General features: G+C 44.5%; 1 protein-coding gene across 1 annotated transcript; it reads left to right on the top strand.

Moving 5' to 3' along the window:
* Positions 1 to 15,119: 15,119 nt before the first annotated feature.
* On the top strand, positions 15,120 to 16,866 carry LOC121573012 (E3 ubiquitin-protein ligase PPP1R11-like). The gene is made up of 3 exons (XM_041885048.2): positions 15,120 to 15,439; positions 16,239 to 16,347; positions 16,423 to 16,866. The coding sequence occupies exons 1-3, from the start codon at positions 15,362 to 15,364 to the stop codon at positions 16,608 to 16,610; spliced, it is 375 nt and encodes a 124-aa protein (XP_041740982.1). The 5' UTR covers positions 15,120 to 15,361; the 3' UTR covers positions 16,611 to 16,866.
* The last annotated feature ends 219 nt before the right edge of the window (positions 16,867 to 17,085 follow it).

The raw sequence follows: 17,085 nt of genomic DNA, 5'->3' as shown, positions 1-17,085 counted from the left end.
GACGGAACTACCAGAAATAACTGATAGAACTGAGAGGAGGGAGTCGAGGGACGGTGGAGGGCAACTGACTGACTTGTGTTTCCATGGCAACCACGCACTCACAGGGGTCAAGGTTGCCCTCCTTCACTTTCTCTTGGAGCCTCTGAGAAGATGAGAGAGAGAGAGAGAGAGAGAGAGAGAGAGAGAGAGAGAGAGAGAGAGAGAGAGAGAGAGAGAGAGAGAGAAAAGAGTGAGATTGTGTAATTTTGTGATGTGTGACATTTACTTTTTAATCCTGCTAAATTAATAATTATAATGACAGAGTAGCTCCACTACGGGTTGTTTGCCAAGTTCATATTTCCAGGTTTCATTGGAAAGTTCACTGCAGCATGACATCCTCCATCCTCTCCCTTCTCCCCCAGTTGTTTTTACAGCCCAGAACAAGATGATCAATTCTATGGCAGTAGTGTCCTTCCAGCATCCCCAGGATTTAGTGCTCTGCTGATCTTCCCTGTAATAAATGGTGCCGCTACTCATAAGAAAGTTGTATATCTCCAGGCAGGCTAGGCTGGGCTGACTGGGCAGGGCCGACTGGGCAGGGCTGGCTGGGCAGGGCTGGCTGGGCAGGGCCGACTGGGCAGGCTGGCTGGGCAGGCTGGCTGGGCAGGCTAGGCTGGGCAGGGCCGACTGGGCAGGGCTGGCTGGGCAGGGCTGGCTGGGCAGGGCCGACTGGGCAGGGCCGACTGGGCAGGGCCGGCTGGGCAGGGCTGGCTGGGCAGGGCCGACTGGGCAGGGCTGGCTGGGCAGGGCTGGCTGGGCAGGGCCGACTGTGGTGTGTGCCTCCAGAGAGACACCAGAGATTACGTCTAAAGGGTCCATGATATTTCCCAGAAATTTACTCATCTTCCTGCCATGCTTATCCCTCACCAGGGAGTGGACGAGCACCTGGGAGAGCGATGGAGAGAGAGAGGGGGGGAGAGAGAGAGATATATAGAGAGAGGGGGGAGGAAGAGAGAGGGGAGAGTTGGGGGGAGAGGGAAAGAGAGAGGGAGAGATAGAGACGGTAAGAAGAGGGGGCAGTGATTCAGACCCTGTTGTCGTTAATATCAGACACTGTTGTCGTTAATATCCTGTTGTCGTTAATATCAGAAACTGTTGTCGTTAATATCAGACCCTGTTGTCATTAATATCAGACTCTGTTGTCGTTAATATCAGACCCTGTTGTCGTTAATATCAGAAACTGTTGTCTTTAATATCAGACCCTGTTGTCTTTAATATCAGACCCTGTTGTCGTTAATATCCTGTTGTCGTTAATATCAGACCCTGTTGTCTTTAATATCAGACCCTGTTGTCTTTAATATCAGACCCTGTTGTCGTTAATATCAGACCCTGTTGTCGTTAATATCAGACCCTGTTGTCGTTAATATCAGACCCTGTTGTCGTTAATATCAGAAACTGTTGTCGTTAATATCCTGTTGTCGTTAATATCAGAAACTGTTGTCGTTAATATCAGACCCTGTTGTCGTTAATATCAGACCCTGTTGTCGTTAATATCAGACCCTGTTGTCGTTAATATCAGACCCTGTTGTCGTTAATATCAGAAACTGTTGTCGTTAATATCAGATCCTGTTGTCGTTAATATCAGAAACTGTTGTCGTTAATATCAGAAACGGTTGTCTTTAATATCAGACCCTGTTGTCGTTAATATCAGACCCTGTTGTCGTTAATATCAGATCCTGTTGTCGTTAATATCAGAAACTGTTGTCGTTAATATCAGACCCTGTTGTCGTTAATATCAGAAACTTTTGTCGTTAATATCAGATCCTGTTGTCGTTAATATCAGAAACTGTTGTCGTTAATATCAGAAACGGTTGTCTTTAATATCAGACCCTGTTGTCGTTAATATCAGACCCTGTTGTCGTTAATATCAGATCCTGTTGTCGTTAATATCAGAAACTGTTGTCGTTAATATCAGAAACTGTTGTCGTTAATATCAGACCCTGTTGTCGTTAATATCAGAAACTGTTGTCGTTAATATCAGACCCTGTTGTCGTTAATATCAGACCCTGTTGTCGTTAATATCAGATCCTGTTGTCGTTAATATCAGATCCTGTTGTCGTTAATATCAGACCCTGTTGTCGTTAATATCAGACCCTGTTGTCGTTAATATCAGACCCTGTTGTCGTTAATATCAGACCCTGTTGTCTTTAATATCAGACCCTGTTGTCGTTAATATCAGACCCTGTTGTCGTTAATATCAGACCCTGTTGTCATTAATATCAGACCCTGTTGTCTTTAATATCAGACCCTGTTGTCGTTAATATCAGACCCTGTTGTCGTTAATATCAGATCCTGTTGTCGTTAATATCAGACCCTGTTGTCGTTAATATCAGACCCTGTTGTCGTTAATATCAGACCCTGTTGTCGTTAATATCAGACCCTGTTGTCTTTAATATCAGACCCTGTTGTCGTTAATATCAGACCCTGTTGTCTTTAATATCAGACCCTGTTGTCGTTAATATCAGACCCTGTTGTCGTTAATATCAGACCCTGTTGTCGTTAATATCAGACCCTGTTGTCGTTAATATCAGATCCTGTTGTCGTTAATATCAGACCCTGTTGTCGTTAATATCAGACCCTGTTGTCGTTAATATCAGAAACTGTTGTCATTAATATCAGACCCTGTTGTCGTTAATATCCTGTTGTCGTTAATATCAGACCCTGTTGTCGTTAATATCAGACCCTGTTGTCGTTAATATCCTGTTGTCGTTAATATCAGACCCTGTTGTCTTTAATATCAGACCCTGTTGTCGTTAATATCAGACCCTGTTGTCGTTAATATCAGACCCTGTTGTCGTTAATATCAGACCCTGTTGTCTTTAATATCAGACCCTGTTGTCGTTAATATCAGACCCTGTTGTCGTTAATATCAGACCCTGTTGTCGTTAATATCAGACCCTGTTGTCGTTAATATCAGACCCTGTTGTCGTTAATATCAGAAACTGTTGTCGTTAATATCCTGTTGTCGTTAATATCAGAAACTGTTGTCGTTAATATCAGACCCTGTTGTCGTTAATATCAGACCCTGTTGTCGTTAACATCAGATCCTGTTGTCGTTAATATCAGACCCTGTTGTCGTTAATATCAGAAACTGTGGCCTCCCGAGTGGTGTAGCGGTCTAAGGCACTGCATCGCAGGGTAGTTAAAGGTGACCATGGTCCCAAACTCCACCTACTTCTGGTACCAGGACAGACAGGGTTCTTCCAGACACTGTTGCCATTAATATCAGACACTGAATGTCGCTGGTGCAGTTAGTCTAGACTGGGTGTTATGAGGTTGTATCTACCTGTTGTCGCTGGTGCAGTTAGTCTAGACTGGGTGTTATGAGGTTGTATCTACCTGTTGTCGCTGGTGCAGTTAGTCTAGACTGGGTGTTATGAGGTTGTATCTACCTGTTGTCGCTGGTGCAGTTAGTCTAGACTGGGTGTTATGAGGTTGTATCTACCTGTTGTCGCTGGTGCAGTTAGTCTAGACTGGGTGTTATGAGGTTGTATCTACCTGTTGTCGCTGGTGCAGTTAGTCTAGACTGGGTGTTATGAGGTTGTATCTACCTGTTGTCGCTGGTGCAGTTAGTCTAGACTGGGTGTTATGAGGTTGTATCTACCTGTTTGAAGGGCAGCTGCCCAGTCAGTGCTGTGCCAAGCATTACCATCCAGACCACCCAGAAGTAGATGAGGTCACTTCCTGTTTCCAAGATAGTGTTGGGGGTATAATTGCCTCTGTTGGGGGCATATTTATAGGGGACACAACTTGGCCAATAAGCGCAAGGAAGTGTGGGCACTTTATGGGACATTTTCTAGTGGGTTGATGTCATGAGAGCCCTAGGCAATACATTGGATGTCTCTGAAAAGGCTCCCTATTCCCTACATAGTGCACGGCTTTTGACCAGAGCCATATAGGGAGTAGGGTGCCATGTGGGACGCACGCATGTTTTTGTTTGTGAAGAGTAACACACATGGAAGGAATGCAAGTCAAGTACGTGCTGTGGCCAGTCCAACATGGCGAAGGGGAAGAGCCCTGAGGAGAACCAGGTGTCCAATACATCAGGGTCTGACACGGAGAGAAGAGACAGGCTATGTTCCCACTGCCCACAAAATGAGGTGGAAACTGAGCTGCACTTCTGCAACCTCCTGCCAAATGTATCACCATATTAGAGACAGATATTTTGAAGAGAGAGAGAGAGAGAGAGAGAGAGAGAGAGAGAGAGAGAGAGAGAGAGAGAGAGAGAGAGAGAGAGAGAGAGAGAGAGAGAGAGAGAGAGAGAGAGAGAGAGAGAGAGAGAGAGAGAGAGAGAGAGAAAGAGAAAGAGAGAGAGAGACAGAGAGATAGACAGAGAGAGAGAGAGAGAGAGAGAGAGAGAGAGAGAGAGAGAGAGAGAGAGAGAGAGAGAGAGAGAGAGAGAGAGAGAGGCAGAGAGAGAGAGAGAGAGAGAGAGAGAGAGAGAGAGAGAGAGAGAGAGAACAGAGAGAGAGAGAGAGAGAAGAGTGAGATTGTGTAATTTTGTGATGTGTGACATTTACTTTTTAATCCTGCTAAATTAATAATTATAATGACAGAGTAGCTCCACTACGGGTTGTTTGCCAAGTTCATATTTCCAGGTTTCATTGGAAAGTTCACTGCAGCATGACATCCTCCATCCTCTCCCTTCTCCCCCAGTTGTTTTTACAGCCCAGAACAAGATGATCAATTCTATGGCAGTAGTGTCCTTCCAGCATCCCCAGGGTTTAGTGCTCTGCTGATCTTCCCTGTAATAAATTGTGCCGCTACTCATAAGAAAGTTGTATATCTCCAGGCAGGCTGGCTGGGCAGGGCTGACTGGGCAGGGCTGGCTGGGCAGGGCTGGCTGGGCAGGGCCGACTGGGCAGGGCCGACTGGGCAGGCTGGCTGGGCAGGGCTGGCTGGGCAGGGCTGGCTGGGCAGGGCTGGCTGGGCAGGCTGGGCTGGGCAGGGCCGACTGGGCAGGCTGGCTGGGCAGGGCTGGCTGGGCAGGGCTGGCTGGGCAGGGCTGGCTGGGCAGGCTGGGCTGGGCAGGGCCGACTGGGCAGGCTGGCTGGGCAGGGCCGACTGGGCAGGGCTGACTGGGCAGGGCCGACTGGGCAGGCTGGCTGGGCAGGGCCGACTGGGCAGGCTAGGCTGGGCAGGGCCGACTGTGTGTGTGCCTCCAGAGACACCAGAGATGACGGCTAAAGGATCCATGATATTTCCCAGAGATTTACTCATCTTCCTGCCGTGCTTATCCCTCACCAGGGAGTGGAGGAGCACCTGGGAGAGGGGGAGGGGGGGAGAGAGGGAGAGAGAGGGAGATATATAGAGAGAGGGGGGAGGAAGAGAGAGGGGAGAGTTGGGGGGAGAGGGAAAGAGAGAGGGAGAGATAGAGACGGTAAGAAGAGGGGGCAGTGATTCAGACCCTGTTGTCGTTAATATCAGACTCTGTTGTCGTTAATATCAGACCCTGTTGTCGTTAATATCAGAAACTGTTGTCTTTAATATCAGACCCTGTTGTCTTTAATATCAGACCCTGTTGTCGTTAATATCCTGTTGTCGTTAATATCAGACCCTGTTGTCTTTAATATCAGACCCTGTTGTCTTTAATATCAGACCCTGTTGTCGTTAATATCAGACCCTGTTGTCGTTAATATCAGACCCTGTTGTCATTAATATCAGACCCTGTTGTCGTTAATATCAGACCCTGTTGTCGTTAATATCAGACCCTGTTGTCGTTAATATCAGACCCTGTTGTCGTTAATATCAGACCCTGTTGTCGTTAATATCAGATCCTGTTGTCGTTAATATCAGACCCTGTTGTCGTTAATATCAGACCCTGTTGTCGTTAATATCAGAAACTGTTGTCGTTAATATCAGACCCTGTTGTCGTTAATATCCTGTTGTCGTTAATATCAGACCCTGTTGTCGTTAATTTCCTGTTGTCGTTAATATCAGACCCTGTTGTCTTTAATATCAGACCCTGTTGTCGTTAATATCAGACCCTGTTGTCGTTAATATCAGACCCTGTTGTCGTTAATATCAGACCCTGTTGTCTTTAATATCAGACCCTGTTGTCGTTAATATCAGACCCTGTTGTCGTTAATATCAGACCCTGTTGTCGTTAATATCAGACCCTGTTGTCGTTAATATCAGACCCTGTTGTCGTTAATATCAGAAACTGTTGTCGTTAATATCCTGTTGTCGTTAATATCAGAAACTGTTGTCGTTAATATCAGACCCTGTTGTCGTTAATATCAGACCCTGTTGTCGTTAACATCAGATCCTGTTGTCGTTAATATCAGACCCTGTTGTCGTTAATATCAGAAACTGTGGCCTCCCGAGTGGTGTAGCGGTCTAAGGCACTGCATCGCAGGGTAGTTAAAGGTGGCCATGGTCCCAAACTCCACCTACTTCTGGTACCAGGACAGACAGGGTTCTTCCAGACACTGTTGCCATTAATATCAGACACTGAATGTCGCTGGTGCAGTTAGTCTAGACTGGGTGTTATGAGGTTGTATCTACCTGTTGTCGCTGGTGCAGTTAGTCTAGACTGGGTGTTATGAGGTTGTATCTACCTGTTGTCGCTGGTGCAGTTAGTCTAGACTGGGTGTTATGAGGTTGTATCTACCTGTTGTCGCTGGTGCAGTTAGTCTAGACTGGGTGTTATGAGGTTGTATCTACCTGTTTGAAGGGCAGCTGCCCAGTCAGTGCTGTGCCAAGCATTACCATCCAGACCACCCAGAAGTAGATGAGGTCACTTCCTGTTTCCAAGATAGTGTTGGGGGTATAATTGCCTCTGTTGGGGGCATATTTATAGGGGACACAACTTGGCCAATAAGCGCAAGGAAGTGTGGGCACTTTATGGGACATTTTCTAGTGGGTTGATGTCATGAGAGCCCTAGGCAATACATTGGATGTCTCTGAAAAGGCTCCCTATTCCCTACATAGTGCACGGCTTTTGACCAGAGCCATATAGGGAGTAGGGTGCCATTTGGGACGCACGCATGTTTTTGTTTGTGAAGAGTAACACACATGGAAGGAATGCAAGTCAAGTACGTGCTGTGGCCAGTCCAACATGGCGAAGGGGAAGAGCCCTGAGGAGAACCAGGTGTCCAATACATCAGGGTCTGACACGGAGAGAAGAGACAGGCTATGTTCCCACTGCCCACAAAATGAGGTGGAAACTGAGCTGCACTTCTGCAACCTCCTGCCAAATGTATCACCATATTAGAGACAGATATTTTGAAGAGAGAGAGAGAGAGAGAGAGAGAGAGAGAGAGAGAGAGAGAGAGAGAGAGAGAGAGAGAGAGAGAGAGAGAGAGAGAGAGAGAGAGAGAGAGAGAGAGAGAGAGAGAGAGAGAGAGAGAGAGAGAGAGAGAGAGAGAGAGAGAGAGAGAGAGAGAGAGAGAGAGAGAGAGACAGAGAGAGAGAGAGAGAGAGAGAGAGAGAGAGAGAGAGAGAGAGAGAGAGAGAGAGAGAGAGAGAGAGAGAGAGAGAGAGAGAGAGAGAGAGAGAGAGAGAGAGAGAGAGAGAGAGAGAGAGAGAGAGAGAGAGAGAGAGAGAGAGAGAGAGAGAGAGAGAGAGAGAGAGAGAGAGAGAGAGAGAGAGAGAGAGAGAGAGAGAGAGAGAGAGAGAGAGAGAGAGAGAGAGAGAGAGAGAGAGAGAGAGAGAGAAGAGAGAGAGAGAGAGAGAGAGAGAGAGAGAGAGAGAGAGAGAGAGAGAGAGAGAGAGAGAGACAGAGAGATAGACAGAGAGAAAGAGTGAGTGGGAGAGAGAGAATGATCAAATGGAAAACAAACAAACATCAATGCTCTCACAACACAACAGGCTTCAAGTGTGTATTCCTCTGAAAGACATGTGGGCACCAGAGGGACTCTGATGAGTCATTGTTGTGTTGTAAATAATTCAATGGGTTTATTTAATGGTAGTAAAGCAGATCTCCTGACAGAGAGACTTATTAAGGTGAGTCACCCTGAGTCAGTGTAACGGTGTCAGTCACCCTGAGTCAGTGTAATGGTGTCAGCAGTTACCCTGAGTCAGTGTAATGGTGTCAGTCACCCTGAGTCAGTGTAATGGTGTCAGCAGTCACCCTGAGTAACTGTAATGTTGTCAGTCACCCTGAGTCAGTGTAATGGTGTCAGCAGTCACCCTGAGTCAGTGTAATGGTGTCAGCAGTCACCCTGAGTCAGTGTAATGGTGTCAGCGGTCACCCTGAGTCAGTGTAATGGTGTCAGCAGTCACCCTGAGTCAGTGTAATGGTGTCAGCAGTCACCCTGAGTCAGTGTAATGATGTCAGCAGTCACCCTGAGTCAGTCTAATGGTGTCAGCACTCACCCTGAGTCAGTGTAATGGTGTCAGCAGTCACCCTGAGTCAGTCTAATGGTGTCAGCAGTCACCCTGAGTCCGTGTAATGGTGTCAGCAGTCACCCTGAGTCAGTGTAATGGTGTCAGCAGTCACCCTGAGTCAGTGTAATGATGTCAGCAGTCACCCTGAGTCAGTCTAATGGTGTCAGCACTCACCCTGAGTCAGTGTAATGGTGTCAGCAGTCACCCTGAGTCAGTGTAATGGTGTCAGCAGTCACCCTGAGTCAGTGTAATGGTGTCAGCAGTCACCCTGAGTCAGTGTAATGGTGTCAGCAGTCACCCTGAGTCAGTGTAATGGTGTCAGCAGTCACCCTGAGTCAGTGTAATGGTGTCAGCAGTCACCCTGAGTCAGTGTAATAATGTCAGCAGTCACCCTGAGTCAGTCTAATGGTGTCAGCACTCACCCTGAGTCAGTGTAATGGTGTCAGCAGTCACCCTGAGTCCGTGTAATGATGTCAGCAGTCACCCTGAGTCAGTGTAATGGTGTCAGCAGTCACCCTGAGTCAGTGTAATGGTGTCAGCAGTCACACCATATTTTACAGCAGCCCGCTCTCTGGCCTCCGCCTCACTCCTGCCCCAGACCCAGAGCTCCTAAGGGCAATAACAGACACACAATAGATAGTGTTGTTTAGAATACAGAAATATGGCACTGTAAATGCATCAGGTGACAAGTGTGACAGTGCTTGTGAGAGTGTGAAATCCAGCTTGGAAAATGCATTGGTAAACTGGCATGTCACTAAGCATTTGCTGTGGTAATACATTTCCTGTTGATTTGTATACAAACTCTCGAGGTTTGAAAGTGGAATAACTTTAAAGCACTAAGCCCCACCTCCTGTGTGTCAGTAGAATCTGGGAGAGTCACTTGATAGGCTGGAATCTGATGACCCCACCAAAGCTTCCTGGAAATGCACCAATCACTGATGTGGAAAACATAAACAGACCACATAAGTCATAACAAGGACTTGTTTATGACATCAGTGTAATAGAACCAGGGGACAAAGAGCAACAATAAAACAATAAAGATGTCAAGGCCTGGTATTGCTTAGCACGGACGTCAGCCAGTCCAGCATTAAGACAAACAAACAGACCAGTTGTTGCCTGAAAGAGAGAGAGAGAGAGAGAGAGAGAGAGAGAGAGAGAGAGAGAGAGAGAGAGAGAGAGAGAGAGAGAGAGAGAGAGAGAGAGAGAGAGAGAGAGAGAGAGAGAGAGAGAGAGAGAGAGAGAGAGAGAGAGAGAGAGAGAGAGAGAGAGAGAGAGAGAGAGAGAGAGAGAGAGAGAGAGAGAGAGAGAGAGAGAGAGCTGGTCCTGGGGCTCCAACAACAACACAATTAGACCCAACCAAATCATGAGAAAACAAAAAGAGAATTACTTGACACATTGGAAAGAATTTACAAAAAAAATGCTATTTGGCTCTAAACAGAGAGTACACAGTGGCAGAATACCTGACCACTGTGACTGACCCAAACTTAAGGAAAGCTTTGACTATGTACAGACTCAGTGAGCATAGCCTTGCTATTGAGAAAGGCCGCCGTAGGCAGACCTGGCTCTCAAGAGAAGACAGGCTATGTGCACACTGCCCACAAAATGAGGTGGAAACTGAGCTGCACTTCCTAACTTCCTGCCAAATGTATGACCATATTAAAGACACATATTTCCCTCAGATTACAGAGATCCACAAAGAATTTGAAAACAAACCCAAATGGCACCCTATTCCCTATGTAGTGCACTACTTTAGACCAGAGCCCTATTCCCTATATAGTGCACTACTTTAGACCAGAACCCTATTCCCTATGTAGTGCACTACTTTAGACCAGAGCCCTATTCCCTATGTAGTGCACTACTTTTGACCAGAGCCCTATTCCCTATATAGTGCACTACTTTAGACCAGAGCCCTATTCCCTATATAGTGCACTACTTTAGACCAGAGCCCTATTCCCTATGTAGTGCACTACTTTAGACCAGAGCCCTATTCCCTATATAGTGCACTACTTTAGACCAGAGCCCTATTCCCTATATAGTGCACTACTTTTGACCAGAGCCCTATTCCCTATATAGTGCACTACTTTAGACCAGAACCCTATTCCCTATATAGTGCACTACTTTTGACCAGAGCCCTATTCCCTATATAGTGCACTACTTTAGACCAGAGCCCTATTCCCTATATAGTGCACTACTTTAGACCAGAGCCCTATTCCCTATGTAGTGCACTACTTTAGACCAGAGCCCTATTCCCTATGTAGTGCACTACTTTAGACCAGAGCCCTATTCCCTATGTAGTGCACTACTTTAGACCAGAGCCCTATTCCCTATGTAGTGCACTACTTTAGACCAGAGCCCTATTCCCTATGTAGTGCACTACTTTAGACCAGAGCCCTATTCCCTATATAGTGCACTACTTTAGACCAGAGCCCTATTCCCTATGTAGTGCACTACTTTAGACCAGAGCCCTATTCCCTATGTAGTGCACTACTTTAGACCAGAACCCTATTCCCTATGTAGTGCACTACTTTAGACCAGAGCCCTATTCCCTATGTAGTGCACTACTTTAGACCAGAACCCTATTCCCTTTGTAGTGCACTACTTTTGACCAGAGCCCTATTCCCTATGTAGTGCACTACTTTAGACCAGAACCCTATTCCCTATGTAGTGCACTACTTTAGACCAGAGCCCTATTCCCTATGTAGTGCACTACTTTAGACCAGAGCCCTATTCCCTATGTAGTGCACTACTTTAGACCAGAGCCCTATTCCCTATGTAGTGCACTACTTTAGACCAGAGCCCTATTCCCTATATAGTGCACTACTTTAGACCAGAGCCCTATGGGCCGTAAATAGGGTACCATTTGGGACACAGACCCAACCAACTACCATTTGGGTGGTGAAAGGTGACCATGGTCCCAAACTCCACCTACTTCTGGTACCAGGACAGACAGGGTTCTTCCAGACAGCTGCTTAGAGTCGACCTGCAGACAGCATCAATAAACCTCTCAAATAAACACCAAGATGATCTATCATCTCAAGTTTACAATTTGAAAATAAAACCATGTTTAACTGCAGACAAAACATTTGTGCAAACTGAAGCTGTGCATCATGCTCTGTAGCACATAGAAAAGATGATGACGTTGCTAAAGGGACATGCTAACACACAAACAGTAGGGGTCTCATCTTATACAGTGGCTTGTGAAAGTATTCACCCCCCTTGGCATTTTTCCTATTTTGTTGCCTTGCAACCTGGAATTAAAATGGATTTTTTGGGGGGGTTTGTATCATTTGATATACACAACATGGCAAAGTTATAAGGTGTGCAATGACAAGAGGAAAGCTGATGATGTGCTACCCAATTTCGAAATTGCACCTTTGTGCATTCTACTATTACAACTATCAAAGGTATTTTGAAAGTGCCCCACAGTTTGGGAACCACTGGTTTAGATGGTCCAACAATGACTGCTTGTTTTGTCACATAAACTGAAATTAGGTGAACTGTTAGAATTTTAGCAACCAGGAAATGGTGGAGTGATTTCTGTTTTTTGCACAGGCTGCGTTTCAATCTGCGGCATCAGCCTATGTCGGCCTTCAGCATCTGCGGTGGAAGGTAGCCGAGCTACAGCGGTGTTTGTCAGACCATGAGACATCCCGAAAATCGGTCTTCTAACAAAAACGATGAGACTCTCACGAACATGATGGTGTTCTCTGTTTTGCTCTACGACCCCCACAAGTGTCACTTCTGAAGGTAACCCATACAAATTCATGGAAGTATGGAGGTAGTTTTGTACCAGCAAAAATAAGGGGTTAAATATGTGTAAAAAATAAATATATAATACAGTACCAGTCAAATGTTTGGACACACGTATTCATTCCAGGGTTTTTCTTAATTTTTACTATTTTTTATTTGGTAAAAGACCAAGTCCATATTATGGCAAGAACAGCTCAGATAAGCAAAGAGAAACGACAGTCCATCATTACTTTAAGACATGAAGGTCAGTCAATCCGGAAAATTTCAAGAACTTTGAACGTTTCTTCAAGTGCAGTTGCAAAAACCATCAAGCGCTATGATGAAACTGGCTCTCATGAAGACCGCCTCAGGAAAGGAAGACCCAGAGTTACCTCTGCTGCAGAGGATAAGTTCATTAGAGTTACCAGCCTCAGATATGGGCAATTAACTGCACCTCAGATTACAGCCCAAATAAATGCTTCACAGAGTTCAAGTAACAGACACATCTCAACATCAACTGTTCAGAGGAGACTGTGTGAATCAGGCCTTCATGGTCAAATTGCTGCAAAGAAACCACTACTAAAGGACACCAATCAGAGGAAGAGACTTGCTTGGGACAAGAAACACGAACAATGGACATTAGACCGGTGGAAATCTGTCCTTTGGTCTGATGAGTCCAAATGTGAGATGTTTGGTTCCAACCGCCGTTGGAGATGGTTTGGGATGAGTTGGACCGCAGAGTGAAGGAAAAGCAGCCAACAAGTGCTCAGCATATGTCGGAACTCCTTCAAGACTGTTGGAAAAGCATTCCAGGTGAACTATCTCATGAAGCTGTTTGAGAGAATGCCAAGAGTGTGCAAAGCTGTCATCAAGGCAATGGGTGGCTACTAAATATAATTTGATTTGTTTAACAAATAAAGAAAAGCCCTTGAATGAGTAGGTGTGTCCAAACTTTTGACTGGTACTGTATATATATATATTTCCTGATCTGTCTTACATCTCCTACATATAGGACAGACACTTCAAAACCTTATTGGTTATGATTTATTTTTTGACTGTCTTTTTTGCCATTTATGAATGTGTTATTCAATGTGTATATATTTGTTTTATACCTACAATTTTAAATCAAATAGCTAAATGATCCATGGTATGACTATCTTTTTTTAAATTCCATATGTTAGCTTAGTAGACCGCTGGCGTGTTTTGGTCTGCGGTTGTGAGGCCAGTTAGACATACTGCCAAATTGTATAAAACGACATTGGAGGCAGCTTATGGTAGAGAAATAATCATTAAATTCCATGGCAACAACTCTGGTGGACATTCCTGCAGTCAGCATGCTAATTGCACACTCTCTCAAAACATGAGAGATCTGTGGCATTGTGTTGTGTGATAAAACTGCACATTTTAGAGTGGCCTTTTATTGTCCCCAGCACAAGGTGTACCTGTGTAATGATCCAATCAAATCAAATGTTATTTGTCACATACACGTATTTAGCAGATGTTCTTGCGGGTGTAGCGAAAAGCTTGTGCGTCTAGCTCTGACAGTGCATTGATATCTAACAATTTCACAACATATACCCAATACACACAAATCTAAATAAGGAATGGAATTAAGAATATATACATATATGGATGAGCAATGACAGAGCGGCATGGACTAAGATACAGTAGAATATTATAGAATACAGTATATACATATGAGATGAGTAATGCAAGATATGTAATCATTATTAAAGTGACTAGTGTTCCATTTCTTAAAGTTTCCAGTGATTTCTAGTCTATGTCTATAGGCAGCAGCCTCTAATGTGCCGTTTAATCAGTTTCTTGATATGCCACACCTGTCAGGTGGATGGGTTATCTTGGCAAAGGAGAAAATCTCACTGACATGGATGTGAACAAATTTGTGCACAAAATCCGAGAGAAATAAGCTTTTTGTGCATATGGAACGTTTCTGGGATCTTTTACTTCAGCTCATGAAACATGGGACCAACACTTCAGTGTAATTGTAAATCAAAGTAAAGCATGTAAGCAACTTCTTCCTCGTGCATGAGTCACTGCTCACCTTCATTCAACGAATCATTGTAAAAATAATAATTCCAATCTATTTAACCTTACCCATTTCAAACATAACATAGTTCTAGGCATTTGCTGTTTTTATTCTGCCTTGATAGCTAAGAACATGAGAGCTGTGGGAGTAAGTACAGAGAATATTTGCACCTTTTCAAAGACTGTTGCTCTGTCACATAAATTATGCAGAACAGTCATACTTAATGACCAATGGTGATTGCGTGCTACAAATTCTAGTATTAGAGCCCTTTCTGTGTTTACGAACATTGCCGAACGATGGCGATGGGCGCGAGTTGGTGGCAGAACAAGGGGGAGTTCTTATAGAACGCCAGCAAAAGCCTCTATTTACATGTTGCTTATGAGTGCATTTCACACTATTTCTGGATTATAATTGGATTTTAAGGCTCGTATGAATGTCCTGCTTAATATAATGTTTGTGTCATCATCGCAAATCAACTGCTTTAACTTCAACCAGTAAAATGGCTCTTTGGCTAGCTGTTGCTACAGCCTATATCAACGAGCGTTAGCATTCTAGCTAACAACTGCTGCATCCAAAATAGTTATCCTGCAAAGATCACAACCAAATATAATCTTAGCGACTGTTCAAGCAAGAATCAAAACATCATTGTACGCGTATGAGAACCCCCCAAGAGTTATTTTGTTTAGAAGTAATAAAAACGTAAATCTAGGCAATGTTGAATGGGCGCAGATGACTGCCATGAGTCGTGCGCATCTGTGCTTAAACGCAGACATGTTTAACGTTAGTCAGCTACGTGTGACCTTTCAACTACGACCTAACGGAATATGAATTCATTTGTGTTCACTATATTCTTTTACAAGTTGACACATTATCACTTATGTAGAATTACACTACAGTTTTTAAACAGCGTTTTCCCTTGATCATTATTTTCGTGTAGGTAACTTCAGCAAACATACAACAATCGATGTTTCCGTCGAACACATTTGTGCGCAGAGCTACCGGAAGGGGTCCGTCTAGGAATTACTTCCTCCATACAGCCAAAGACCGTACAGTATTTATTTTTTTGAAACTCTCTGATACAGCTTCTCGCCGAACATCCAACGAGAACGAGTCTGTTTAGTGTTGAAGAAACAGGGTGGTTGTTGTTCCTAAAATAACGTTAACGTTTGTTGACGGCTGGCGCGAGCTCAAAACCACCAAACCAACATCCTCAGGATGGCGGAGGCGCCAGGTACTTCTAACGAGACGATAACGGAGACCATTCAAGTTGAAACACCGCCACCGCCCCAGCAGGTAAGCTAGCTATAGAAACCGAAATAATTAGTTAAGTAGTAGATACAGGAAGATAACGAATAGACTGTTTGGAATCGAGTCCAATATGCATGCAGAGGCCGCAGTTCAGAGTTTGGAGCAAACTAGCTTGCTACCTAGTTACAATAGCTAAAAGCCATCCATTAGCTAAAGCCGGCAATTCCGTAGTGATGCGGAATTACACAGACACCGATTTTTCCATTTTAAAATGTATGCCAAATAAAAGCCATTGATTTCAAAGTTTAACAAGTCATACAACTTTATGCACAATGACTACTTTATGCACAATGACTACTTTGAACAATTTACACAGTAAATAAATAAAACATTTACTGGAAAAACTGTGCAGATGAAAAGTTTGGAAGCTAACAGAATTGCGTTCAAATCTTCCTCGCTCGGTTTTATGTTGCCAAAATGTGTATCTGCACAGTTCTTCCTGTAAATGTTTTTTTGTCAAATTTTCCGTGCAAATTGTTCAAAATAGTAATTGTGCATAGAGGTCTATGGTTTGTTCAACTTTGAAATCAATGTTTTTTGTTTGGTATACATTTTAAAAGTAAATAATCTGAGTTTCGGCGTAATGCTGTTACCATGGAATTGCCCCTAACTAACTAGCTCATATTATTTGATCCTAGCTGTCAAGTGTAGTACATTGCCAGTTGTACCAGACCATCAACTAACTAGCAAATGTGATGTCGACTGGCTACATGAACCCGTTGACAAGAGAAACACCCAATGCATGTATGAAGCTGAAACATAGTCTCCTGTTTGTATCTCTCAGGAGGGACGTAGCCTGACCATCAAGCTGAGGAAGAGGAAGACTGACAAGAAGGTGGAGTGGTCCAGCGACACAGTGGACAACGAGCATCTGGGAAGGAGGTCCTCCAAGTGTGAGTATTTATTCCACACATATGCATGCAATTGTAGGTGTTATTGATGACTGAGGATTTCTGACACCTTCACAGGTTGCTGCGTCTACGAGAAACCCAAACAGTTCGGAGAGTCCTCCTCTGAAAGCGAGGGAGATGACGGCGACGAAGGCTGTGGAAGTGCACACTGCATTCTGGGACATGGGAAAGACAGGCATGGACACAGTGGAGGGGGCGGGGCGAGTACGGTGCCTCCCAGCTCCGGGGGATCACACACCCACTAATGATTAGGAGTGGTGCTGAGGGAGGAGTGGAGCCTGGGGGTTCTTCTGTCTATGACAACGACACATTATACTACTACACACGCTCTCATTTAGTTCAGTCACTGCAGTACTGGGAGGAAAAGGAAGAGATAGATAAAGATTAGGAGAGCGAGAACAAAGGAAACAACACAACCTGTTTGAGAAGAAAAAGGGGTGCTGTTGGGAGTATATTGTACAATCATTTTACTACTTTTTTTATAAAGAATACTTTTCCTTATTTATTTGTCTAAATACTTGATTTTACTTCATTATGTTGCAGTATCTTAGCCTGTGTGCCAGACAGTCCGTTCCTGCTTGGCAAACAAGGATTTTGAAAGACGATGAAGTAACATTTGTAGAGAGCCAATATAGTCTGGTACCCAGACTACCACTAGGGTTGGGTCACAAATGACACCCTATTCAGGGCTCTCCAACCCTGTTCCAGGAGAGCTACAGT

The sequence above is a fragment of the Coregonus clupeaformis genome, chromosome 8 (assembly GCF_020615455.1).
Source record: "Coregonus clupeaformis isolate EN_2021a chromosome 8, ASM2061545v1, whole genome shotgun sequence".
Lineage (NCBI taxonomy): Eukaryota > Metazoa > Chordata > Actinopteri > Salmoniformes > Salmonidae > Coregonus > Coregonus clupeaformis.
This window is presented reverse-complemented; position numbering and strand designations above follow the sequence as displayed.

What these genes read in the sequence shown, in the direction of transcription:
- LOC121573012 (XM_041885048.2), top strand. Translation starts at nt 15,362, where the DNA reads ATGGCGGAGGCGCCAGGTACTTCTAACGAGACGATAACGGAGACCATT. An exon ending in CACCGCCACCGCCCCAGCAG is followed by an intron (nt 15,440 to 16,238) that starts GTAAGCTAGCTA and finishes TGTATCTCTCAG; the next exon opens with GAGGGACGTAGCCTGACCAT. An exon ending in GGGAAGGAGGTCCTCCAAGT is followed by an intron (nt 16,348 to 16,422) that starts GTGAGTATTTAT and finishes ACACCTTCACAG; the next exon opens with GTTGCTGCGTCTACGAGAAA.